Consider the following 25,359-nt stretch of genomic DNA (forward strand, 5'->3'; position numbering starts at 1 on the left):
CTGCTAGTGTTTTGCAGAACCATGCTATCCAGAAAGTATGTATTTGTTTGGCTATAGTTGTTCCTTCAGGAATATAGTAGTTGTACATTTGTAGCAATTCAGTTGCAGTGATATGTCAATATCAATGCTGCTAAGGGAGCAGTAAGCAATACCATATGTACAGCAGTACTATCTGGTTATGCTTTTCTGATTATGAACAGTATATGAGCTGTAGTAAAATAGGCCTATGACTTTGCAGAGGACTAAATGCAAAGGAGATGACTCAGAAAATTTCCAGAAAATAATTAGTATTGCCTTTGCCATGAGTTAGGATGCCATTGCATAAAATGTAATATATTGTTCCAGCTGAAATAAAAAACAAACAGTGGCAAGGCAGCAGACCAGCTATCTCATTTCAGGTAAATGCTGCTGAATCACATATGTGGTTCATAAATGTAAGCAATAGCAAAAGCATAGCATAAGCGAATCAGTGAAAGATAAAATAATTCCCTGAAAGAAGAAATGAGCAAGTACTTTGTGAATAGTAAGTAAGATTGGCCAGAGTCGGGTTCCTTGAGTTCTACTGATCATTCTCCAGAAGTGAAAAAAATAACTGAGTGGTGTGTCTTCTATGTGGCAATGTCGTAGAGCAAAGGGCACAGAAGCCATTCTCCAGACAAGTACAGCAGTGCTACGAATGTGCAGAGAAGCACGTGCACTTTGTGAGCCTTGGTCTGCCTAAATGACTAGAGGAGCTGCTATCCATTTAATTTCTCTGCCCTTGACCAAGATATTTGGATTAGGATGATGTTCACAATAGGCATCTTTATAATTAAGTAGGAGAAAGGACCTTCAGAAAGTGGTTTAGAGATGTAGAGTCATTACCTGGAAGTCACTTTCTCTTCCCCACCGTTCGTAGCACAGGAAACCTGAGGCAGCTCAGTTCTTAACGTACGCACTGACTTAGTTGTCTAATGTTAGATGGGTTGAATTCAGGCTGAAGGACAACATCACTTAGAAGCCTGAAGCTTCATGTTGCAGCATGTAGCTTTCAAACTCATGGCTTCTGTAGTTAAATAAAACATGCTGTGTGAGGCATCTCCATTCCTAAACACAGTGCATGGAGAAAGCTGGTGGACTCACTCCAGGTCCAAAGCAACCAGCATGGTAAGCTGGCAACTATTATTGCATTTATTGCCCCTTATGTGGAGGTGGGCTTCAAAGCATTTTAAGCAGGCTATGAGGATGCAGTTTGTGGCATAAACTTTTCTTGATGGTAAGTGCTTAAACACTTTCAAAGTGCAGGACAGGTTTCTTTTTTCTTTTAAAACACCAAGAGGTAAAGAGACTTCCCCCATTTTCTTAGTACCCCAGTGGCTGGAGAATACTCGTGCTGAACAAGGGAAACAGTTTCAGTTCCTTTCTTAGCTTGAAGGAGGTCAAATCTATTCTCTAAACTGCCTGGGTTAGAGGCTGAGTGAGTCTTTTAGGCAGGGCTGTACAAGTAATGTAATTAATTGTTTGAAAAGGAATTAAGGTTCATTTGGTGAGATACAGTCACTGGAAATACGAGTCTACACACTGTGGCATCTCCTTGGGCCCAGTTTTTACTTCAAAGACTGCAGATTATTTATTTATTTATTTTTAAATGGAACAAAGTGATGAAGCACTTCCACCAGTGTTAAGTGCTTGTATGTTTTTAGGGGTTTGGGTGGGGGATTCTGTGTTTTTCTTTTTCTTTTTTTTTTTTTCTTTTAATCTGGCACCAAATGGTACAGACACATATCACTCAAGAAACTTAAAGGCAGACAGGTGAATCTGGACTTCCTAATTCCAGACGAGAAACATACTCATCCATCCTTTCAGGAACTGCACTGATGCTAATATTTAGCAGTTAAGAAACTGTCCGAACAGTATAATTTTTCAGAAAATGACAATTGTCTCTTGGCATTCCTACATCACAGATTGGTTTGGTTTTTTCTGAAATGCCAAGAATGCTTGAAGGTATCTCCAATTTATATTAACTATCATTTATTCAGACTAATTCTCAAATTGTTTCTTCTTTATATTTTTCCCATTTTCCATGGGATGCAGGTGATATAAAGTCAAAAGTGACATAAAGTCAAAAGAGCTTCATTAAGAATGTATGTATAGCTTGTTTTGTTATTCCTAATATTTTCAGTAATAACAGAAATTATTAATCTTGGGTACATTTGTTAATCATTAGAGTTACAGTTGATTTTGCCTGTCTTCCAATTCTGTTTTTCCCAGATGAAATAATTGTGCAGAAGCCAGAGCTCACCAGTCCATCGATCTGTCATGCTCCTGGTGGGGAATACTTTGTAGAAGGAGAGACATGGAATATTGATTCTTGCACACAGTGTACATGCCACAGTGGACGTGTCCTTTGTGAGACTGAAGTCTGTCCACCTCTTCTTTGTCAAAACCCCACCCGCACACAGGACTCCTGCTGTCCACAGTGCCCAGGTATATATTGAACGAGCTTTCATCAGAGTCCTTTCTTGATCTGAGAATGTATGATGTGAATATTGAATGTTTCAGTATGTGCACAGTTGGTTGTTGTAGTGCCTTTGTTCTTTAGCAGTTTGGAGTGAGAGCCTGCAATCCTCTATTTCAACTGCAAAACTTGACTGTGTGCAAGAGGTATCTTACATGTAAAGGGGAGTTGTGGCCCTGAAGTTTGAACATCTTTGAAGGCAATCTAATGATGTAAGGGTTGCATGAGAACCAGAATTCTTAGTTGGAAGTTTATGAAATATGCAGTGGCTTGTTTATGGAAATATGCAGGATTAGAGAAACTTTGAAAGTAGCCGGAGTGCTAGGCAGATACAGGCTTGTTTCTTTTCCTTTCTGCATGCCTTGGATTCTATGAACCTTTTTACTACTATATTGTCTATTTGGGATTTGGCCTCAAAAATACTTCTGTTTGCTTTTGCTTTTACCTTCACCTGGTATGATTTGAGAGTGACTTGAAGGCAACTGAGTAATATCAAAGCATTCCAGCCCAGCAGGTGTGCCAGATTCCTCCTAGGCTGCCTCACAGTGTCAAGAAGGCAACAGGATTTACTTCCCCTGAGGAAAGAAATGTGATTATAAATGATCGTGAATTCCTATTTTACACATCAAATGGAGGAGTTTATGCAGTGGAAATTTAGTCCAAACCTGTGAATTGTATGTAAATTCACTGAGAAAACACTTGGCTGTATTAAAAACAAAATCTAAATGTTTTACTTTAGGGGAAAAAAAAAGTTAGGTTTTGCAATGTCTTCTATAGGGTGTTTGTTGGTTTTTTGGGTGGTTTTTTTCTGACAAAATATTTGCAGTAAAAAAGTTAGGCAGTTCTCCTGACTTCCATTTTTCTCATTATTAATAACAATGAACATTTGCTTAACTTCAAAATACTGTTTGGAGGAGCTGATCTTTCCTCACTGGCTATATAAGGAGCTCAATCTCATAACTTACGCAGATTGAGAACCTGATCTGAGTGCCCTTACGAATCCTTTTTTTTCTTCTCCTTTTCTTATATGTTTTCTGCACATACAGTCATATTTCTTGATCCATAATGTGTGTTAAGATACAACTTCATTGCTGAAATATGTCTCCCCCATGTGCGGGTATGAGAATTAAAGCAGACCCATTGCCATCAAGCTGAAGCCCGATCAAGTTCCATTTGTTTCTCAAGAGCTTATAATTAGCTCATATAAGTCCACTAGTGAAGGCGACAGCAGCATAATAGCTTTTCACTTTGCATCATTCAAGGATTTGAACTGACATGGCAGAAGCTGGGATTCAATTTTTGGATTTAAAATCTAATCTCTCTAATTTAAGGTGAATTCCTATATACCATTCAATTCAGAGCATTCAGAGTGGCTTTCTGAGGGGCTACTTCTGATGGTGATTGTATTTCACTTTGCTGTCCTTTTTTTGTCTTTTTTCTTTTTTTTTTTTTGAGTAAACTCAATAAAGGTCTACATAAACTTTATTCTAGAGCACATGATCACATGTAAGGACTGAAGAGGCATAAGGCTCTGTCCTAGTTCTTCTGAAGTAGTGAGCCAACGTGTTACAATTCCATTGTGTTCTTCAAGAGTGAACCCTCTATTAAGGGAATATGAGAGAAGCTAGCTACTGCAAGTTAAATAATGTAATCTGTTTATATTTACAGATGAGCCTCTTCAGCCCTCTTCATCAACCAATGAGAGCATGCCCAGTTATTGCAAAAATGATGAAGGAGATATTTTTCTAACAGCTGAGTCCTGGAAGCCCAACGTTTGCACTAGCTGCATTTGCATGGATGGTGTGATTAGATGCTACTCTGAGTCTTGCCCACCGGTATCCTGTGAGAGACCTGTTTTGAGAAAGGGACAATGTTGTCCTTACTGTATTGGTGAGCAAATACAAATAGTTGATAACTTGCTGTTCCCTTCTTGGGAATAAGAAAGAAGTTTTATTCCCAGATTGAAATATGTGTTCCCTGTTTTGGGGAGATGCAGTTTGTGCCTTCAGTTGAACTGGAGAGTGAAATCTGCAAAGGGAGCTTTCAGGGTCATGATTTGTGGTTTTGAGGTAGAAGTGCAGGAAGATATAAATGTAATTTGCTTGCAAACTTGAGAAGACATCCTCCTGAAAACTTGGTAATATACCTTACTAGATGAAAACATGACACAAAAATTGTTTTATTTAAAGGAAGATCTGCCAGGTAACACATATGTTATGTCAAGATATGTGATAATATGAGGAAAATACTAATTATGACTGCAGAAGATAAGCTGAAGCATTATGAAATTTCACAGAATAAAGAAGAATAAAGACATTTCACAGAATAAAGAGCATCTAAATTAAAATATGGGGAAAAAACAAGAAGTTCATTAAAGATAGTTATAGAAGAGGCAAAATAATATATTTGAGAAAAAATTAGGGAAATTTTTTTTTTTAAATACTAAAAATGCATAAACGATTAAGGACCATATGCTGGTTTTGAATTTGGATTTGAAGTAAATGGTGGATGCTGTAGATAGTGAAAATTGCATTTTTAAAGTTGCAGAATTTGAGATTCCTGATCAGTTTTTCATTGTATTTTGAATAGGAGTATTTATTTACAGATTATTTTTTTGTGAGTTCGCAGTAAGTACAAAGGCTGTAGAATGGAAGCTGCTGATAGAGAAGAATTGTATAATGGACTTACTGAAATTAAGTGTTTGTAGCATTGTTGGAAAGCCTTCAGAGCTTACTATAACTTTCATTTCCAAAAGTAGTAGGGGGAGCTACAGTAGAAGAGAATTCAGTAAAAAGGAATATAATAAAATAATTGTTAACTGAACATGTCAATCAACTTGCCCATCTATAAACAATACAGTTCTTCATCAGAAAGATGTCAGAAAGGTTATGAAGTCCTTTCAGATATGTACCATTGATACAGCTCTTGAAATCTTTGATTTGTTGCAGAAAAAAAATCTTTAATAATAGGTGATACAGTTTTACAGTATATGCAAGGAATTCCATCAAAGAAATGCCTGGAAAAGTTAGAAAGTATCAAAATTTCAGTTGCCCTTTGAACCCTATTTCCTGATGAGGACATTTTGAGGGGAAAATACTATGTTATCCTATTACTACTTTCTCATCATGGTTTGCAAACAAAATGCGGAGGATTAAGAGTTTCTTTGACAACTGCCTTTCTGCAGGCTTTTCTTCCAGTGATGGACTTTGCAACCATAAAGATCATTTTAATCCAGAATACATTTTAACGTTAAAAAAAATACAAAGTGTATGCAAAGTTGGGCAATCAAACCAGTAGAGTCAGAACATGAGCCTTAGTACTGTACTGGAGAATTCTTTAGGTCAAGGAAGGGAGGTACCACAGGGACTAGTGCCATGAACTACAAAAATAAAACCTCAAGAACTTTGTGCCTACACCTTGCGTGTGAGGTTTGCAAATATGTACACACAACATGTAGATATGGCTTTAATTAATTCACTTTGAATCCCATATGGTTGCACAATATTGCAAATACTTAAATGTGTGAGCTGTAAAAACCTAATGATTTTTTTAGTGGCAACTGCTCAGCAATTAGAAATACAGAAGCCAGATTTTAATTAGTGCTCAGATATGAAGACTTTCAATGATGATACATTTTATTAATCTAAACTGTACTATGTTGTCAGTATGTTTTGTGGTCTAAATAACTGAAATTCATGGAAATTTACTCTTATAGTTCTATGAAGTATGTACTCTTGCCTGTAAGAGAATTAAGGTCATGCATTTAATTTTTGTCTTTCTGGTTCTTACTGTTTTACTCTTCATTTCTTGAGAACTGTGAAGCACATCTTTGTACAGATTCTTCCTTACTATTTTCATGTAATAGTTGATAAAATGTTTAGTAGGCAAACTCTGTGGAGATTTATTCGAATTTCAAAAATTATGCAGGGTTTCAGCACTGTATTTTATTCTGCTTCTTTCTGGATCCAGATCTGGTTAATGCCTAACAAGTTAGTATAGATTCAAATTCAAAATTTTTCAGGCTTTGTTGTTTGTTCGAATCCTCAAATTCATCCTGTGTGTTCAACATTCTTCTTTCTCATGCAACGAAAGATTAATTTGGGAAAATAACCTTCTACTCTAGAGCGGATAAAGGGATAGCTATTTGATTAAAGACAAGATTAGTCTTCTGTGGAAAAAAAAGCAATGACTGTTTGTTTACCAGATGAGATTGATTTACTGGTGCAGCTAGAGGAAATTTGAGAGAAGACAGGTAGAGCTAGACACAATATTCTGAACTGCATTTTTGTATTTGGGTTTCTTACTGCAAGTCTCGCTTGTTTCCACCGTCCTTGAGGACTTGTTGGTGTTGTGGCCTTCATCTTCATCCTGTGCTTGTATTAGCAAAGAGATGGACACTAAAATGGGAGACACATACAGGATGTTTCTTAGGACTTAAAAGTTTCTTCTCGAGGTTCAATGGTGCAACTCTGCTGTTGTGATTTTACCCCTGTTCCTTCTTCTAAAAAACATTTACTCTATTAAATTGTGATGTGTTCTTTACAAACTTGCAAAAGCCTGAGCAAGTTGAAGGACTTTTCCAGCCAAACCAGCTGCTGAGTTGAAGAAGCTGTCCTGAGTGGGGCAAGATAGTGCTTTTGGGAGCAAATCACCCCAGAGTGCTCAGCATTAGGTCTGCATAAGTAATGAGCTGTAGAGGACTGCTCAGGCTGTGTGCCTCACCCTCTCCCCAGCCATATCTACTTTCTGGCCAACACAGGGCTCCACTGGCTCTATATGCCAACATGCAAGTCGTCTATGGAAGAACCTAACGTGCAGCTTGCAGACACCTTTTCCTCCCACTCTTCCTTTCCCATGTCCATCCCATATTCACTTACAAAATCTTCTAATTGGAAAGGTTGGGACCCATACTTAAAAACGTGGAAGCCGTGGGATACCCATACCAAGGCCCTCTGGAATATTTACGCTTTTCAGATAATTCCATTAGTATTTTCACAATAGTACTTCTAGCTGGTCTCCTTTTGCATTTGAATTTACTCTGTCCAGATCTGCTGCACGGGTCTGCTGACTGCTAACCTTGTTATTCCGGCACATGTCACTCTGTTATGTTGTCACTAATTAAAAGCTGTATTGATGGCCAAATTATTTAATAAGACTTTTTATTTATATTTGGGAAGCAGTTCTAATCGACATATTTACATATGTAATCTGTGTAAATGTTAAACCAGTATTTCTCTAACGGCTTAAGTCACTTTGCGATTTCATTCAGTTATCTCATGCATATGGTTAATCTGCAAATCCATGTCATCAGCAGGTTTCATCATCATCATTTCTGCCTCTAAGAAAAAAAGGTAGCGAGAAGCTAAGATGAAAATGAGGTGCTGCTTGGCTTTTGGAGGTTCTGCTGTGTAGTTTTATTTTGATTATCTATAAAGTGCTATAGCAGCAAAAAACATCCTAGGCTAAACAATTCATGACTGTCTTCTCAGTGAAATAGAAGGTATACTGCAGACCACCTAAAAGGCTTGCATAGGATGCAGCATAAAAAAAATGGTGTATCGAATGCTTAGGCAGGAAGTGTAATGCTTCTTTTTAATGTTTTCCCAAGACCTATTTGCTTCATCAAGTCCAGGTCTTTATTACATACTGTGTCAAAATCTATCTGAAAAGTTGTTGGTTTACAGCTCTCAATCTTTCGGAAAGGTGTTCTGGAACCTCACTTTTTTCTGAGGGTTGAGATCACCCAATTTCCAATTTATATAATACTAACCACGAAAAAATGTATTGAGTTTGGTTACTGCCCTTTTCCTGGGGTTTTCCATTGATGCAGTTACAGGGAATGATCGGATCCTCTTCGAATCTGTTTTATCATAATAAATAGTCTAAGCACTTCTAGTTACATCACCTGAGAGTTGCTTCATCCTTCTCAGCATCCAGCCTAATCTTTTCTTCAAGTATTCCAGACTGAGTTCATCTTTCTTGAACTTTGGTAATTAGAAATGTAGGTAGTCTGCTTTTTTTTCCTTAGTTAAATAGGATTTACTAGGAAACGAGGAGGAGTAATTGGCAGTCTCAAACAGTAAAATGTAAAAAAAAATAATTTTTTTTTAATTTTCACAGCACTTTTGATATCATCATTTCATGTCCCAATCATCCGTCCTCTAGCCTCTTGCAGGAGGAAAATGAGGAGAAGCAGCCCAGGCTAATTATGTACTTCATAAAGAAGCAGAAATGACACTTTTTTAACAAAGGTTTTCCAGAAGATGTGGAGACGGTCATTTAATTACAGCTGGGATTTCTTTGTGGCTATTGTTTCACTTCTGTGTTTGGGAATGAAATCAGATTTGTGTGTAGTTGGCCATTACCACATGATCACACCACTCTGTTTTCCTTCAACAGAAGATACAGTTCCAAAGAAAGTGGTCTGCCATTTCAATGGAAAAACATACGCAGATGAGGAACGCTGGGACATTGACAGCTGCACACACTGCTACTGCCTGCAGGGTCAGACTCTCTGCTCCACCGTCAGCTGCCCACCCCTCCCTTGTGCTGAACCCATCAATGTGGAGGGAAGCTGCTGTCCCATGTGTCCAGGTAATGTCATGTGACAACCCAGATTATTGTAATGCTGGTTTTCCAGCACTGATAATAAGGTTTTTTTAATTGGTTTTTGAACGTCAATCCATGTTTGAACAGTATCAAGAAGACAACAGATGTTTAGACTTCAGGAAAATGAATATTTTTAACAGATAGGCATATTGTGCAAATATATAGTTTGAATTTTACTTACTCTGAGAACTGTCAACTCAAAAATCAGTTGCTTTTCCCTGCTCTGTCCTTTTGCAAGGTTATGGAAATACATTAGTGAAGTAGGACAATGAATATTCTTACATCTCTGCAGATTCTGTCAGTGATTAACATTTCTGTCTTTTCCGAGTCTCTTCGTTACTTTTCAACTATTGCATTGCTTTCTCTATCATTTTAACTTGGCTTAAAAGTAGTAAGAAATTTTCTTAGCTATGGACACAAGGGACATAAGAATTGCAACTGGATTTTAATGCTAGTCCTGACAGACTTTGGCAGGAGTTTGCTCATCTTACTCAGTCAGCTGGTAACTACTTCCGACAGGAAAACTGGGGAGATTCAGCAGTACCCCCTCTTGCGGTTCTCCTACTTTGAGGATTACAAAAAAAGGAAGGCAAAGAAACCAGCAGTGACAGTTTACATATCAACTGGGAAGATGTAGCCTTCCCTTGGTATTTTTGTTGTTTAGTATCACAAAGGAGCATGGCTGTAATGAAGTGTGTATTCTGCAACAGTATTTTCAAAAGCAAATTTGTCCACACAACTATATTATCCCATTCACATTGGGATAATGATAATGGCATCAGGCATGAATCTCGTATACCATATGAAACAGGTTTTCAAACAAAACCCCAGATGAGTAATGGTGAAAATTCTGAAACAAATGAAAGGATTCATAGGACAAAGCACTGCAGATGGCCAAGTATATTTTCTGAATTAAGAGCAGCACTAGGAAGTTAAGCAGCCTGTACTTTGTGAAACACATTTATCTCATTTCACAGAGATGTATGTACCTGAACCTACTAACATCCCCATTGAGAAGACAAATCATCGAGGAGACATTGAACTAGAAGTACCAAACTGGCCAACACCAAGTGAAAATGACATCATCCACATTCACAGAGGTAAGATCTGATATCAACTGGGCTAACTTAGGTCTGTGTTTATTCCCCATGTTTTAATGCATCTACTTGTTCTATTCAGGTAGCATCTGTGTAATGCTTTGAAAAGGTGGTTATCTGCGAATATTCTTCAGTGCTGTACTCTTACATGCATTTTGCTATGAGTAAAGATGAGTCAGTCTATTAAATTATATTTATGCAATTTGGTCTCATTACCATTCCATCTTCAGCTTGGAAGAAACATCTGTGTTGGTACGATGAAGTTCTATAAAATTAAGAATGCAATAAAATGATGAATGAGGAGTGATTCTGCAGGATCTTTTCTGATACAAAAACTAGAAAGCAGGCTATTGTCAGGCCACTGAAGTCGACAGACCTGTATTTGATCCATTTGATATTCTTATATTATAAACAAAAATGGTAAAACGTGTACCACAGCTTAACATATATCATAGACAAATGCCAGACGAAAAAAAAACACTTCATGTGTATAATGACACAGGGCTAATAAGTTGTCTAAGGATATAAATCCACCTTTTGTTTAAAACGGTTCTGAAATAATTATTCTGGGGTAGGGGATACAGTCTTTGTTAACCCTTTCTAATTGAAGGACTACCTAAACTTGTATATATTTTTTTTAAATCCAAGGATGATCTCATAGCATACTATTTTTGGGTGGCTAGGAGAAAGAATATATGAAATGTAACTGCTTTACAAAATTGTAAGCTTACACTTTTATAATTACAGCATTTTCATTTCTCACAGGCATTAGTAGCTGGCTTGCCACTATCCTGGCTGGGGATTATAAACACACACTGCAAACTGTGTGGGAATGTTGTATATGTCATTGAAAATTACCATTCTTTGCAATTATATGCAAAACTTGCTACAGTCTAGTAGACTCCCAGCAGTCTGTTTTCACAGGCTGAGTATTGTAATTGTGCAAGTATTGTAATATGTTCTCAACAAGTGAGAGAGCATATAAAGAGAACATCAGAATTGTCTTACCAGTTGTTTTTTTTTTTTTTTAAAAAAGGGAAAAGACTTCCAGGTTTTCCTCAGCATAGAAACACATTTTTTTACAAGTGGGAATTTGGTTGTGATCAGATAAGATGATACGAACACAACCGAGCTAAGAGGTTATTGTCAGACTTGGTTGTTATTGTGCTCTAGATTCCATCCTCTCTTTTTGATGGCCTTTTCCCAGCTAATATAGTCACTATATAAGATACTACCTTTCAGTTGTTCTAACTTATGTGAATAAGTGACATTTCAGGAGAGAAAGTCCAAATTCATGTGAGTGACAAGATCCATGACTGGGACTTTCATAATTACATTTTTCTTTTTGGTCAAGACCCATTTATAATTACTAACAAATGTTTACATTTGCCTTGCAGACATGAGTCATCTCCAGGGAGAGTACAGAAGTGGCAGTGGACCACACCCAAGTGAAGATGCCTCAGTTAGCTCTGTTGCCTTGGTGACAATTCCAATCACGATAGCACTGTTACTGATCATCGTTCTTCTGCTTGTCAATCAGAAAAAGCAGTGGATTCCAGTGTCCTGCTACAAAGCTCCAACAAAGGTGCTGTGTTTATGTCTGTTTCCAGGCTTTCACTTTTTTTAAAAACAAGATTAACTAGAATATTTTGTAGGATGCAATTAAGTTCACATCATCTGAACTCTCTTAAATTGTTTTCTCTTTATGTTTTAAACCATTTTATACCAGTCAGTCTGTTGGTATTTATTTAGTCTCCTAAATGATTTTTTTCACTATCAAACGAAAACATTTCCTGCTCCATGTAGTAATGACTTGTCACTAGATAGAAATCAAGCTCCGCAAAAAAAAAAAAAAAAAAAACACACCACACAAACAACTTTGTATATGTGTAGGTAAATACATGCAATTTTCTTATCTGCAGTCAAACTCGTAAGAGAGTATTTTTGCTTTCTTAACTTTCATCCACTTTAGAAGTATTGTCCAACATCAGGTACTGTATGTACTAGTAGCGTTTATCACATTTTCTAGTAACAGCATCATATAGTTCGGGTTTTAATATTTTAAGAGAGATCTCAGGAAATATCTACCTATTAAATATTCTGAGACTACCAAAAAAAGGAAGAAGCAGGTATCTTGGAAATGAACAGTGAAAAGAGCATTATTTTGTTTTGAGTAACAGTTCCATCAGCAGAATAAGCCCTTACTCTATATTCAAATGCCATTTATATCAGTTCCCCAATTTATCCCACTTCTATTTCCTAGTTCTAATCAAACAGACTTTGTCCATACTTGGAACACAATTTGAAAGCATCTTTTCTTCAGTTCCATCTAGAAGAGTAGTACAGTAACTTTAAAAATGAAGTGTCCATATTCTTTCTGTCACTGCTGCAGAGTTGTTTTTTTTTTAAAAAAAAGTCTTTTCCAAAAAGTTTACAAATATAGTCAGAGCATACAGTTGAATTCAATTATAATTAAATAGTAAGCATGAAGAATCGGTATTACTCGACTTCCAGTTTTTCAAGACAAGTAAGCAATTCCAGTTTCTGAATTTCTTAAGGAATGCATTTAAAAATTAATTTTTAACTCTAATGTATTCACTCCTAAACTCTCAGAAAGGCTGCTATGTGCTATGTGACAAAATAGTTGAAGCTGAAGTGAAAATCACAGCTTTGTAACTGTGGAACTATAATCAATAATTGTACGTACTTTCTTACTTATGAAACATCATTTTCCTCAAACACTTCTATTGCTGAAACATTTTTTCAGTGTCACCAAAAGGCATCATCCATATGCTAAGAAAGCTCACTTTAAGCCACATATTGATTCAATGCAAGACCATGGATACACTGAAACTCAGATTTCTTGTGAGGGTCTTTGTCATAAATGTAGCTTTCTTTTAAGGTTTCTTCAACTAGGTATCACTCATTAGTTTCTCCTATTCCTTGCTGGGTGACTGATAATAAATAGTAATAAATTTTGGCAAGCCTGTTTAGGCTTATGTTCTTTCTGTTCAAAATAGTCCAGCTATTCAATAAAGAACAAATCAACAACTGTGCTTAAATCATATCAATACCAAAAGAAAGATTATAGAAAAGATGTTTAAAATTACAGATGGACTGCTAATGTTTAGCCCTGATTCCGTTAACATCAGTGAACCTCAGGACTTCTTTGTGAATCCCGTCCGCATTGAAGAGCCAAATGTAAAACATTTTACAATAATGTTTTGTAATAAGTATCTGGGTAAAAAAACCTTTTTGTGATAAGGGTTACTGAATATAATTTTTTAGTAATAAAAACCCTTCTGATTTAAGTCTTCAAAAAAGAAGCTACACCAGTGGAAACTGGAATTTTTAAGATACGTAGCATGCTATAGTGTGAGCATTGTCACTAACTTCGTATCTATCCATAGAGTATGCTTACTGCCTGTCCTCCTTCATGCTTAGCCCATAAACATTTAAGGTAGTGTGCACCCAGCATTGTTTCACCTTCCTCTCAGCTGCAGAATCTTTCAGTTGAAGGATTCTCAAACAGAGGAATAGTAGGACTGGATGTGGGAATACCAGAGCTCCATTCAGAAGATGAAAAATGGTGATTCAGAAGAGGGTGTTGGTCTGTTATTGTGCCCGGCATAAGCCTTTATCAAGTTTAGCGAAAGTCCAGACTCTTTAATTGCTGATTTGATTTTGGTTTGTGCTTACGGACTTGAACCACAAACATTTTTTTAATTATGGGTGGAATACAAACATTTTTTAACTGATTCAATATCCCTTTTTGTTTTAACAGCCTTCTTGCTTAAACAATCAACTGGTATATGTGGACTGCAAGAAAGGTACCATGGTCCAGGTGGACAGTTCTCAGAGGATGCTAAGAATTGCAGACCCAGATTCAAGATACAGTGGATTTTACAGCATGCAGAAACAGAACAACCTACAGGCAGATAATTTCTATCAAACAGTTTGAAGAATTGCACCCTTACCAAGGATTAGAGAGAGAGAGAGAGAGAGAGAGAGAGAGAGAGACTAAGTCTGCTATTAAAATAAAACTAGAATTGTGCACTTGCTTAGTGGATTGTATTGGATTTGTGACTACATGTACAGCTCTAAGACCTTACTGGGATGAGCTCTCACTCCTGCAATGTGCCAGAAAAAGCATTCCCACTTTTCCTTGAGATAACTGACCAAGTGTTTTCTTAGAACCAAAGTTTTAAAACTTGTTAAGATGTATTTGCTTGTAACATAGCTATAGAGGTTTTTTGGGAGGGGGAATCAGGGGCTAGGGATAGGCAATGAGGTAAAAGGAAGCTTCAGAGAAGAAAAGCTGGTCATGCTTGGCTGGAGAAGAAAACGAATAAAGAATACAGCCGAGCAACAGGATAGTGGTTTTTCTTGTTGCTCTGAAATTGCATCTGTTGCAGCAAAGCCTAACCCCAGGTGAAAAAAAAATATGAAAAGGTCTGATTTTTTTTTTTCCAGCTGTTGCTACAGTAATATACTCCTAGAACAGAATTTGTCACATCACAGGTGGTGGTGTAGCTGCAAATATTTTTCTATATGATGAGAAGCTGCAGTAGTTAATGAAATTGCAAGGAAAAGGTTATAGCAGAAAATAAAGGGTGGGTTTATTAAGGATGTATGAAATTATACCTTGTGCTGCTTTTTGGTTTTATTTTTGTTTTCTTCAAAGCTGATTGGCTAGATTAGCCAGACTTTGGCAGAGTTAGCAAATGACTGAGGCCTAAGTAATTCCTGATATGAGCACTGGATCTTTTGACAGCAGTATTGAAGGAAGGAAGGAAAAGTCAAGAACACCATGCAGTTCCAGGGGCTTTTGTTTGTTTGTTTTGTCTGTTGTGGTTTGTTTTGTTATTTTATATCAATCTCTGGTTGTTCATACAGGAGAAGGAAAAATATTTTTGTTGGACAAAGCTCTTGCTTACAAGAGAGTAAAAAAGAGACTGTTTTAAGGTTGTTGTTTTTTTCTTGTTGATGTTCTTATTTACTGGTATGCAGATTTAGAAACTACTTCCATGCTAGGAAGCTGCTTAATTTTAATTGTATATTACTCAAGCACCTTTTTTGAAGCTCAGAAAAAAAAGGAGATCATGCTTCTTTAAACTTTAGCATTATAGGAATATTTATGTAAATATAATTATGCTAAAAACAACAAAAAGTATTTGTATGTTTGTGTATATATATGTATATACAAATGCATGTAGGTATACATATGTATATATACGTGCATGTGTATATACACTATACCTATATATACTGTATATATAAAATACTATGTATACAGTATGTATTTTTTCTATTTTTTTTCTTGTTGAATGTATTTTTATCTGAGAGAGATTTTACCCAGAGCAGAAACAGATAAACAGGCATTCCATATCAATGCTTAATCGCTTGTGAGTTTAGGAAAGACAAGAAAAGAGCATCTCATTCTACCTACAGTTTGATTTGATTTGATTTGAAAGTGTTTGTGTGCGTGTGTGTGTGTGTGTGCACTCTTGTGTTTGCGTGTGTACAGTACGTGCACGATTATAGCAGTAAGCGTTGCTCTTGCTACTTGCTACATTTCAGGGTGTTTCTTATTTTTCTTTTCCTGCTTAGCCTTAAAAAGGCTTTTTAATGAATGCATTGGCTAGAGACACTGATGACAATATACATGCAGCACTAATCAGCTCCATAGAATAACACCGTTGGCTCCTGGATTTTCTTTTTTTTCTTTCTTTCTTTCTTTTTTTTTTTTTCAAACAATTGTTTGAAACAACTACTGGAATATTGTCCACATTAAGCTGGAAGTTTGTTGTAGCTTGCCTCATTTATAACTCTGACTGTATAATACAATGTTAACTTTCCAAACAGGTCTTGGCACTTTTATACTAATTACCCATTTGTGCATTGCCTTTTTTCTTTTACAAATGCTTGTCATAAGAGACACAGATACCCAGTATGCTTAATGTGAAAAGAAAAATGTATTTTTTGTAAAGGAACTCTCAAGTATTGTTGTAAATACTTGGTCAGAGGTTGCTGAACTTTAAAACTGAAAAAAAAACCCTAATTTATTATTATAATGACCTAATTTATTAATCTGAAGATTAACAATTTTTTTGTTTTAGAATATCAAAAAGGTGTTCTAGCTGTTTGCATCAAAGAAAAAAATAGGTGTATCATTAAGGGTCAACATTTTTTCTGCTTATATAACTTCAGTTTCCAACCACCACTAAGAAAAAATGTAGTCTCCCCAGTGTTTTGTACTCAATCTGATATTGAAACAGAGATGTTTCTGTCCAGTTACTACAAAGATTTTTGTCAAGACAAAACATCCATTCCTTGCATAAGAGTAAGCAGTCTTTATCCAGAAATTGTAAATGCTTGCTTTTGTTTTACAATCAAGGCCATATTCTGAAAATACTAGCAGGATATAGGACATGGTGTAAAATGTTTTTTATTATTATTATTTTATTATTATTATTTTAAAGATATGATTTATCCTATGTGCTGTATCCATTACACTCTTTTACTTTGGTTCCTGTTGTGCTCTTGTAAGAGAAACGCAGATATAATTTTCTGAAAAATAGATGCATATGTGGCACTCGGAGTGCACTGCGGTTCAGCAGATTGCTTGTTTACTTTTTTAACTGTAAGGCGGTTTCTTGTAATTTGGCTCTTGGCAGCACAATAAAAAAATTTTAAACCTATTGGTGCATATTTTCTTAAATTTTCATATTTATTACTTCCATACACTGGTCCTTGAGACATTACCATAGTATCAAGATATAAACTAGGGTTTTTTCCCCTGGGAGTAGTAATTCATATTATTGTCCTGCTGACCTTACATCAGCACAGTTCAGAAAATACTGTGGGTAGAGAACAGTTGGCAGTTACAGAAAGTTCTGGGGTGTACAGTAAAGAATTTTCACATTAGAGGGATTTGTGGAATTCCAAATAGTTTCAGCATTCAATAAAGAGCAATCTCTCAAGCACAAAGTTAGGCCTTTGCCCTGCCATTGAGTCCATCTGTTGTACCTGTCGAAGAGCCATAATCAACCATATGGGGCTGTGAGATGAGGTCGTAGAGAAAGTGTGTGGAATCAGAATTTGCACTTCAAGGACTTCCTGAGCCATAAATCATTCATTTACCTGTTAGCGCATAATACTGTTTTCTTCTATTAATTTGTAAATTAATGGACTTGATGCAAAGTTCTGGTATGTAACTTCCTGAGGCAAAGAGTTTTTCAGCTTAACTACTTGCTGTGTGAAAAACTGCCTCCTATTCTTTCTTTGAACCTGCCCCTTGATGCTTTCGTTTGGTATCCCTTCCTTCCTGCATTCAAAGCAGCAGTGGCTCAGTATCTGTATGCCACCCATTAATTTAGAGACCTGTATCTTCTCTCCATTTTTTCTGTGCTGAAAAGCCCAGAATGATTCTTTGGGAGCTGTTCCATACCTTCTGGCCAACCTTGCTGTTCTTTGTATTTCCCATTCTATTACATTCTTTTGAGATCAAGTGCAAAGGGACTGAAAATGTCCACATTGTTCAAACACAGTACACCCTGGAACTAGCATCGCAGTTACTGTTTGGATTGCTACTGACCACTGAGTCAATGTTCTTGCAGAGCTAGCTGCAATAATCCAAAATGCCCAAGGAGTCATAGTTACTGCAAAGCCCGTAATTGACTTTGACTAGGATAGATCGGTATTTTTGTGCATCCCTTTACATTTATATATGCTGAATTTCCAGTAGTTTCCTCTCCCCTGCTAGTTACCTGTTCCAGCATTTTTGCTCTTTCCCAAGACTATGGCTATGGAAGACTGTCTTCTAGAAGAGCATCTTCAAATTCTGCCTGCAAACATTCTGCTTTTTCATCAGAATGGAACACAAAACATCATTGTGCTAATGTATAAACGAATGGTGCATCCATATTTGAACACTCGAAGTAGTCCTCGTCTCCTTTGCCCTACTCCCAGTGTCAGAAAGGATCATATTTGGAATGCCTATGTATACTAGGGTACAGGACAAAGGTCTTTAAATACCTCAGTGACACGCAGATGCTTAACAGGGAATGAATTTTCCACTCACTGTGTCTCTTTCCAAACGTCAAGTAGGAAGTATGAAAAGAAACTTAAAGGAGGCTTAAAACACATTCAGGAAGTTGAGCAGAGACAATTCTTGCTACATACTGTGGGATATCAAAAGTTTACAGTGGCTCAAAAAAGTACTAGATTAAAAAAAAAAAGGTCTATCATAAGCTATTGCACACAAGGGCACAACATAAAGCTAGCAAAGGATGGGCACGGGAGTGACCATGCTAGTAAGAACCAAGTATCTCCAAAACTTAGTTTTACACATCTGAGGTGGCTGAATGGAGGGTAAAGTGACGGCCAAAAAGCCGCGCATCGGTAGGTTACCAGGTTACAATGAAATTATTGCAAATACTCTTCCTTCCCCTTCCCCCTCCCCGGTGAACTGCCCTTACTCGCTGCCTCAAAAGCAGCTGCCTCAGGCCTGTGGCTGTCACTTTCCGTGTACAGAAACAAACCCAGTGAAGCGGCCAGAAGTGACGCTCGCTGGCCCCGTCGAGTCCGCCTCTCTTCCTTCCCTGCAAGCGGGGCCAGGGCTGGGCCGCTTCACGCTCAGCCACAGCCCCAGGCCGCGCCGGCCACCTGCCTCCTCGTCCTGCGGTTCGAGGGAGGCCGTGGGGCGCCCGGGCGAGCTCGCCTCGGCGCTGCCGCGGAACAGGCGCCTCGCCCCGAGCGCGGGGGCGCCGCTGACAGCCGCCGCTACGGCCTCCCGCCGCCAACGGCTCCCCGCCGCCTGCGCGCGGCGGGCCCCGCCCGCTGCGGCCGTTGGCCAGCCCCGCGCCGTCACACGCCCCGCCCCCTGCACCCACCCCCCCGAATTGCGGGAGGCGCCGGGAGCGCGCACCGGCGGGAGCCGCGGGCCGGGGCGCGCAGCGCGGCGTCTCCAGCTGCGGTGGCGGCTATGGCGGCGGCGGCCTCGCAGCGAGACCCGGGGGATTGGCAAGACTTCTCGGGCTTCCAGCCCTCCGCGGGGAGCGGTCCCGAAGCTGCCCGCGACAAAGGCGGCTGGGGCGGTGGGGATTTGGGGGCGAAGCTGTCCCTCTGCTTTGAGCCCCCGCAGGCCCGGGCTGGCGGCAGCGGCGAGAGCCGCGTTCCGCTGCGGCCCCTCACGGAGCAGAGCGCCCTGCAGGACGACGAGTGAGTGCAGGCCCGGGGGGGAGGCAGGGAGAGGGAGCGGCGGTGCTTGGGCCGCCCGAGGGAGAGGCCTGGCCCGGCCTGAGGGGACAGCCGCGGCCGGGGCGCGGGGCAGGGCGCGGAGCCGGCGGGCAGCGCGGGCGTCGTGGCTCGCTAGCTCTGCCCTGCGAAGGCGCTGCCCCTGGGCCTCCTGGCCTGGGCCTTCCTCTCGCCGAGTTCCAGCAGGGCTTGTGGGCTGCGGGAGTTGAAGCCTCTCCCCGCCCGCCGGACTGCAGCTGGGAGCCGCCGGGCCCGGAGCCGGACCGGGGGGCAGGCGGGCGTGTTCAGCCTGCGCGGCGCAGGGGCGGCCGAGCCGCCGGCGCTGCTTTGCCATCGAGCCTTCTGGTTTTATTCCCCTAACCGCCATGGAGGTGTGTGAGCATCCCAATGCCTCTTAGCTCCCGGGTACAAAAAAGTAGCTGTTCTCAAGTGCAGAGTGACTGAGGGTAGCATTTGTTTAGCTTCTTGCAAAATGCCCACTGTTTCAGTGTTTGAAATTAAACGTGGAAAGTACGGAAAGCAGATGGAGAACAAAATCTCAGCTGCAACTGTGATAATTGCTTTTTCCCCCTGAGCAATAGAGCCTTTCTGATCGATGCTGCTTTCCTGTTTTTAACATTACTTTACAAGTATTTATACTTGTTATTCTACAGTAAATTTCAATCAACTTATCTTCATTAAAAGCACTGCAGTTTTTCTTTCACTTTGAGGTAACTAAATTGTATGTCTTATTCTAAGAGAAGAAAAAACCAACCCTGTTAGCAAAAGGCTAGATGTCTATGGTATGAACAGTGAGGTAAGTTCAAAGAACCATGAATGAGAGACGTGTTGTGCCATGACGAGGCTCTGGCTGCCCTTCTGTGTCTGGCTCAGCCATTCCTCTGACCTCCTCTGAGCCTAGCTAGGCAACCACCCCAAACACACACCCACAGCGTAGCACTTAGAGGCAGGGTTTGTTAGCTGGCTTGAGGCAGCAACCTGCTAACAGGGCTGCTCTGTTTCAAAATCTGAACTGGTGTACCAGAATAGGGCTGCAGCTGCAAGCCTCTAGTACAGCCAGAGAGGTTGTACACTGTAGACACAGTTAAGATCACGTGTAGACAAGAGTGGTGGGCTGAGCTCCGCAAGAGTACTTCTGGGTAGAACTAAATTCTTGCAAAATTTTAGTATAATTTGTGCATGTACATTATTCTGTGATAAATGGACAGAAAGAAAAAGAGATTTGGCTCAGAATTTGCTCCTTAGCCTCTGCTAATTCCTGATTTTAATGTGCAAAAGGCAAGGAAAACGGGAACAACACTAGGAATGGAATTTATAGCTGAGCTCAAAATTCATTAAAGGAGGGACTCATCCACACCCCAAAAAGATTTAGAGTACAGTTATGTAATTAGTAATGAAGCTGTCTCTTCATCGCATTGTTTTATTTCACCACTGTGCATATATTGTTGGTTTAAAAAGGGAAAAAAATTCTCTTTATCAAAAAACATTTTCTCTTAGTTTTAGAACATTATAAAAGTATTGTCAGTAACTTGTAGGTGAATAATAGGGAGGAAAAAATAGTTGTTGGTAGAAATATGTTATCATTACAAATATGTTTACTGGTGATCAGTTGCTGCTTGTTTTAAGGTTTGCATTTTTGTTCCTTTATTCCTCTCTCCAGGATTTGGAATGCTTTGACTGATAATTATGGTAACGTAATGCCAGTTGACTGGAAATCTTCCCACACCAGAGCTTTGCACTTGCCAACACTGAATCTTTCAGAAAAAGGGGTAAGTTCTGATCAGCAGAAATACCCTCTTTGGATCTTTTATACTCAGCAGGGAAATAAAACAATTTGCATTTGTATAGAAGAGTGCTGTTATTAAATGGCTTAAAATATTTTTGGTGCTTGGCATTATACATGAGAGGTTTTTAAAAATCAAAAAATCAAACAACCGTTGATGTATGTTTGCATCTCCTTGGGTTGGAATAATTCGGGGTCAGTTTTAGATGGATGTTCATTAGAGCCAGAGCATGATAGAAAAAATTGTAAAATGAGAAAGTGTTTCACATAAAATCTTTCTACTGTCTGTTCCATGTTGAACACTATTCTGTGTAAGGGAGGAAGAGAGGCAGGAGTACTCTGATTTAGTAAATCCAGTGTGGACTTTTTTGAAGTTCATGTCATTCTGCAGTCAAGTGGAGGCTAAAGTGGCTTTTTTTACAGGAAAGGTGACCCAGGAGACACTCAACTGCAAGAGTTTGTTTTCGTTTATTTTTCTTACTTAACAAGTAGAATAGTTGTCTGGGGAGGGAGCATGGAATGAAGAGCTTCAGAGAGGTTTATAGAAAGGCTTGTCCTGTGATCTTCTTAAAAGTGGATTAAAACGCTTCAGGAAGAAAAGCTAGGAAGAATTCCCATCTCCCAGGTCTTCTGAGGAAACAAGTGGCTTATCTTTTAAACATAGTGAAGTTGAGTTATGTTGTAAAAATACTTGCATGTGTAGCCTGAGAATAAGGTAATGCTTTGACTTCTGCCATCCATTATACATCCACAGCTATTTTTTATTGTGACAGGAACAAAGATTGTTCTGCTGAAGAGGATGCTTTGGGGTTCAGCAGGGGAAGATGGCCATTTGGAACTCACTTTCTGGATTTCAGTTTGATGATTATCCCTTGAATTTGACTTGGTTTTATTCTAATTTTTATTACAGTGTTTGTTCAGATTTTCTAAGTGGTTTTAGAGTAGTTAAATTCTTACATTTAAAGTAAAAAGATTTACACCCCCCCATGCTGTGATCTTGTTATGTGACTGAAAAATGGACTGGAAGACTGATGGATTTCTTGATAAGGAACTAGGTACAATATAAAAAAAAAGTTCTTTGCAGGAAGTTACGAAGGAACTACATTAAAAAAATGTGAAGTGGTGTTGCTGGATTACAAAGAATCTTAGGTATGCTGCCAGTAGAGGGAAAATCAGTTTATGGATTAAACATATCTCAAGTTTTTTCAGCTGTCACTCCACCTGGCATGCCTTTTGATATGTAAAGCCCATCTGTTTGCGAGCATTTGACATACTTTTTCTTCTGCTTCTCTGTGTTTCAGCAGTATTTCTGGGTATGTGACAGCACATATGGACCAGCTAGTGGCTTGTTTTAACTTCTTGCAATGAATACTAACAGCTAAGCAACACTTCCTTGGTGCATTTGAAACTAATAATATGCTGTTGAACTTGTGCTTAAAGTATTTCTCTTCCTGTTTTAGTAGGAAAAAATGTAAGGTGAATGAGGCTGATTCATCTAATCTTTGTTGCTTCACATCACAGATCTGTGAACTCTTTTATACGGCTCTGACAGTGAAAGAAGTAGTTGGGTGGAAGTGTTGTACAGTGGTACAAGGAACAGGATTGTGCAATTGCTTGTTTATTGTATTTTTGTTAGATTACTTTTAAACAAGTCATTTCCTGGTGGGAGCACGAGGACAGAAACAGGCATGGAGTGTGGCTGGGTGGAAGGGCAGGTGATTCTTTTGGCATCAGCTGTAGCTTGGGCTGGTTTAGGTGGTTTATTAGCCTAAATTATCAGAATATATTCTGATAGTCTCTCAAAATGTTGTTTCTGGGGATGCCAGGAGGGGAAGCTGACCTCCTTCTAGATAAACTGTTATCCTTGCTTACCATCCCATGGTTGTTGTCATAATCGTATATACACGGAAAAACATTTGAGGACTGCAGGCGTTAAAGAATGTCAAAACTGGGATGTATCTGTGCAGTAGGTGAACAGATATTCTTAGTGGGGCCCTTTCACTGCATGTTTATTGGAATTCAGATTCTGGAAAAAAGTGGACATTTGACTTCATTCTGATGGCTGAAGAAATACAAATTGTATGTTTTCCCCTATAGACTAGCTATCTGGGGATATCAGTAACATCTTCAAAATGAATCTGAAAACTGTCAGGGTTCCTGAAGAAACTGGGAAAATTGGAGGAATTACAATAAAAATTGAAAATTGATACAGTGAGACCAAGGACTTTATGCAGCTAGTCATAATCCTTGTAAATTAGCCCAAAGATCAGTTAAAGCGCTTGAGCTCAAAATGTCAAAGGTTAGCGGTTGCAGCTTTTGGGGGCTGGGGGGCTCCTCTAGGTTGGTTTGGGTGGAATCTAGTAATAGTCAAAGTGCAGAAAAAGCAAACAACTTTGTAAGTAAACTAGAATATATCACCGTGTGAGAGTAAAATATACCTGACTGATTAAGGAGGGGACTTTTATTTTACTATGTGTACATCTTTGGTTTTGAAGGATGAGTGTAATTTGATGGTATATGTGTGGGAACAGCGTTACTTCTGTTTCTTTCTGAAAAGACCCTGAGATATTCAAGAATATATTTTTAAAATAATCTGGGGTGATAACCATGTTCTGTTTTTTAAAACAACTTTTTTTCGTGTCTTTTATTATGTGAAAAAGTAGAACTATAAAAGCATGTAAAAAAACAGGTTTGTGTAATGTTGGAGATTATAGGTAGGTTTTCACTCCACACTGACAAATGTCTATCTTCATTTAAGATTTAAATATCTACATTGGATTGACTGCCTTCCATGGAGTCAATGACTGCATGTCATTGTGTATATGGTCTTTATATGCTGAGGGTATTTAAAGACTGACAGCTATTTTAACTTTCTCCAACTGCAGTTTTGATTTCAGTTGTTAAGGTACTTCAGTTTCCAGGTACTTGACAGCAAGAATCATTGATTCCTTTATTATGGGCAAGGAATTTGTTTCATTCTTAAAATTCAGTATTTGTTCCCCTTTTGTTTTTTATGTACGTACATGTATTTTATATACACACATAAATGTGTATATATATGTATTTATATAAATACACGTTTTCATGCTTTCTAGGTAAATGATAACCTGAACCTTGACCTGTCAGATGACGAAGAGCTGAGAGAACAGCTGGATATGCATTCTATCATTGTTTCCTGCATCAATGATGAACCACTCTTCACAGCGGAGCAGGTAATGTGTTCAGCAAAGACAGTGTTGTTGGTGTAGTATTTTGGTTTAGTCTGTAATTATTCTTTGTTCTTCTTCACCATAGCTAAGCTTCTTGATTGTTCTTTATCTAGGATTGTAATAATGTGTAAGATATTACTACATCATTCAGTTTGAAAAGTATTCCAATGCTTCAGGTAAGGTTGATAGTCCAGGGTCTTTGAAATCTTTATACATTTCTTACCATAAATCAGTCAGAAATACTACTAAATTAAATATATGTGTTAAGAAGCAAAAATATTTTCAGAATATTGGTGGTACTGTAGAGTTTGTAGTTTTCCAGCATGACTGTATGGCCGTTCATATCTTCACGTGGCTTTGTGGTTAGCGAGAATTCTTTGAAGTTTTTGCCTAACATGAGAACAGATCAACAGTTCTGCTACTAAGCTTTCAAATTACTTACTGTCTAAAGGCTTCTGTTCCAAATCCATGGATTTACTTAAGTTATCTTGAAAATTGCTCTTCTGAGTAAGGTTAATGACCGTCCATTAAGCTCCTGCTTTAGTAAGCAAATGCAAGGATATATTTTCTTGTTGTTTCAATGGTTACCTATAAACTCTGACGAACATGGTTATTAAGAGTATGAGAGACAGGATTGCTTGAACTGCCTCAGCTCTTTTTTACTCTGCGGTGGCTCTCAGCGTTGTCTACAGCCTTTAAACCTGTAAAAGATGATGTGTTATTTATTCAGCTGTTCAGTTAATAATTTAGCCTGTAGAAATATGGTCATTTCTGTACTGAAAAGTAAGCTCTCTATGCACAAGATTTCTGTTCTCATACTTTCTGTCTGACTCGGGTCTTATGCCCAGGGATGCAAATCAGCTTCAGGTTATGATGGATCAGTTAATAAAACGTCTCATAAGCACA

At 38.6% G+C, this 25,359-nt stretch overlaps 2 protein-coding genes across 12 annotated transcripts in view; both read left to right on the forward strand.

Moving 5' to 3' along the window:
- Positions 1 to 16,904, forward strand: part of CRIM1 (cysteine rich transmembrane BMP regulator 1) — a 197,970-nt gene extending 181,066 nt beyond the window's left edge. The window contains exons 12-17 of the mRNA XM_075146636.1: positions 2,251 to 2,466; positions 4,166 to 4,387; positions 8,897 to 9,091; positions 10,084 to 10,206; positions 11,601 to 11,788; positions 13,988 to 16,904. Coding sequence (XP_075002737.1) covers positions 2,251 to 2,466; positions 4,166 to 4,387; positions 8,897 to 9,091; positions 10,084 to 10,206; positions 11,601 to 11,788; positions 13,988 to 14,164 — 1,121 coding nt within the window. The 3' untranslated portion in view covers positions 14,165 to 16,904. The remainder of the gene's footprint in view (positions 1 to 2,250; positions 2,467 to 4,165; positions 4,388 to 8,896; positions 9,092 to 10,083; positions 10,207 to 11,600; positions 11,789 to 13,987) is intronic.
- Positions 16,905 to 19,109: 2,205 nt separating this feature from the next.
- FEZ2 (fasciculation and elongation protein zeta 2) overlaps positions 19,110 to 25,359 on the forward strand; it is a 39,859-nt gene continuing 33,609 nt past the window's right edge. For 10 of the 11 annotated variants that reach the window (XR_012673096.1, XR_012673098.1, XR_012673099.1 and 7 more), the window contains exons 1-3: positions 19,127 to 19,425; positions 21,122 to 21,230; positions 24,340 to 24,456. Coding sequence is in view for 3 of the 11 variants with exons in the window: in XM_075146639.1 (XP_075002740.1) it covers positions 19,190 to 19,425; positions 21,122 to 21,230; positions 24,340 to 24,456 (462 nt within the window). In the remaining 8 variants the exon portion in view is untranslated. Of the gene's footprint in view, positions 19,426 to 21,121; positions 21,231 to 24,339; positions 24,457 to 25,359 lie in introns of all 11 variants that reach the window. The other variant, XM_075146637.1, reaches the window with a different exon arrangement.

The sequence above is a fragment of the Calonectris borealis genome, chromosome 3, assembly GCF_964195595.1.
Source record: "Calonectris borealis chromosome 3, bCalBor7.hap1.2, whole genome shotgun sequence".
NCBI classification, from domain to species: Eukaryota; Metazoa; Chordata; class Aves; order Procellariiformes; family Procellariidae; genus Calonectris; species Calonectris borealis.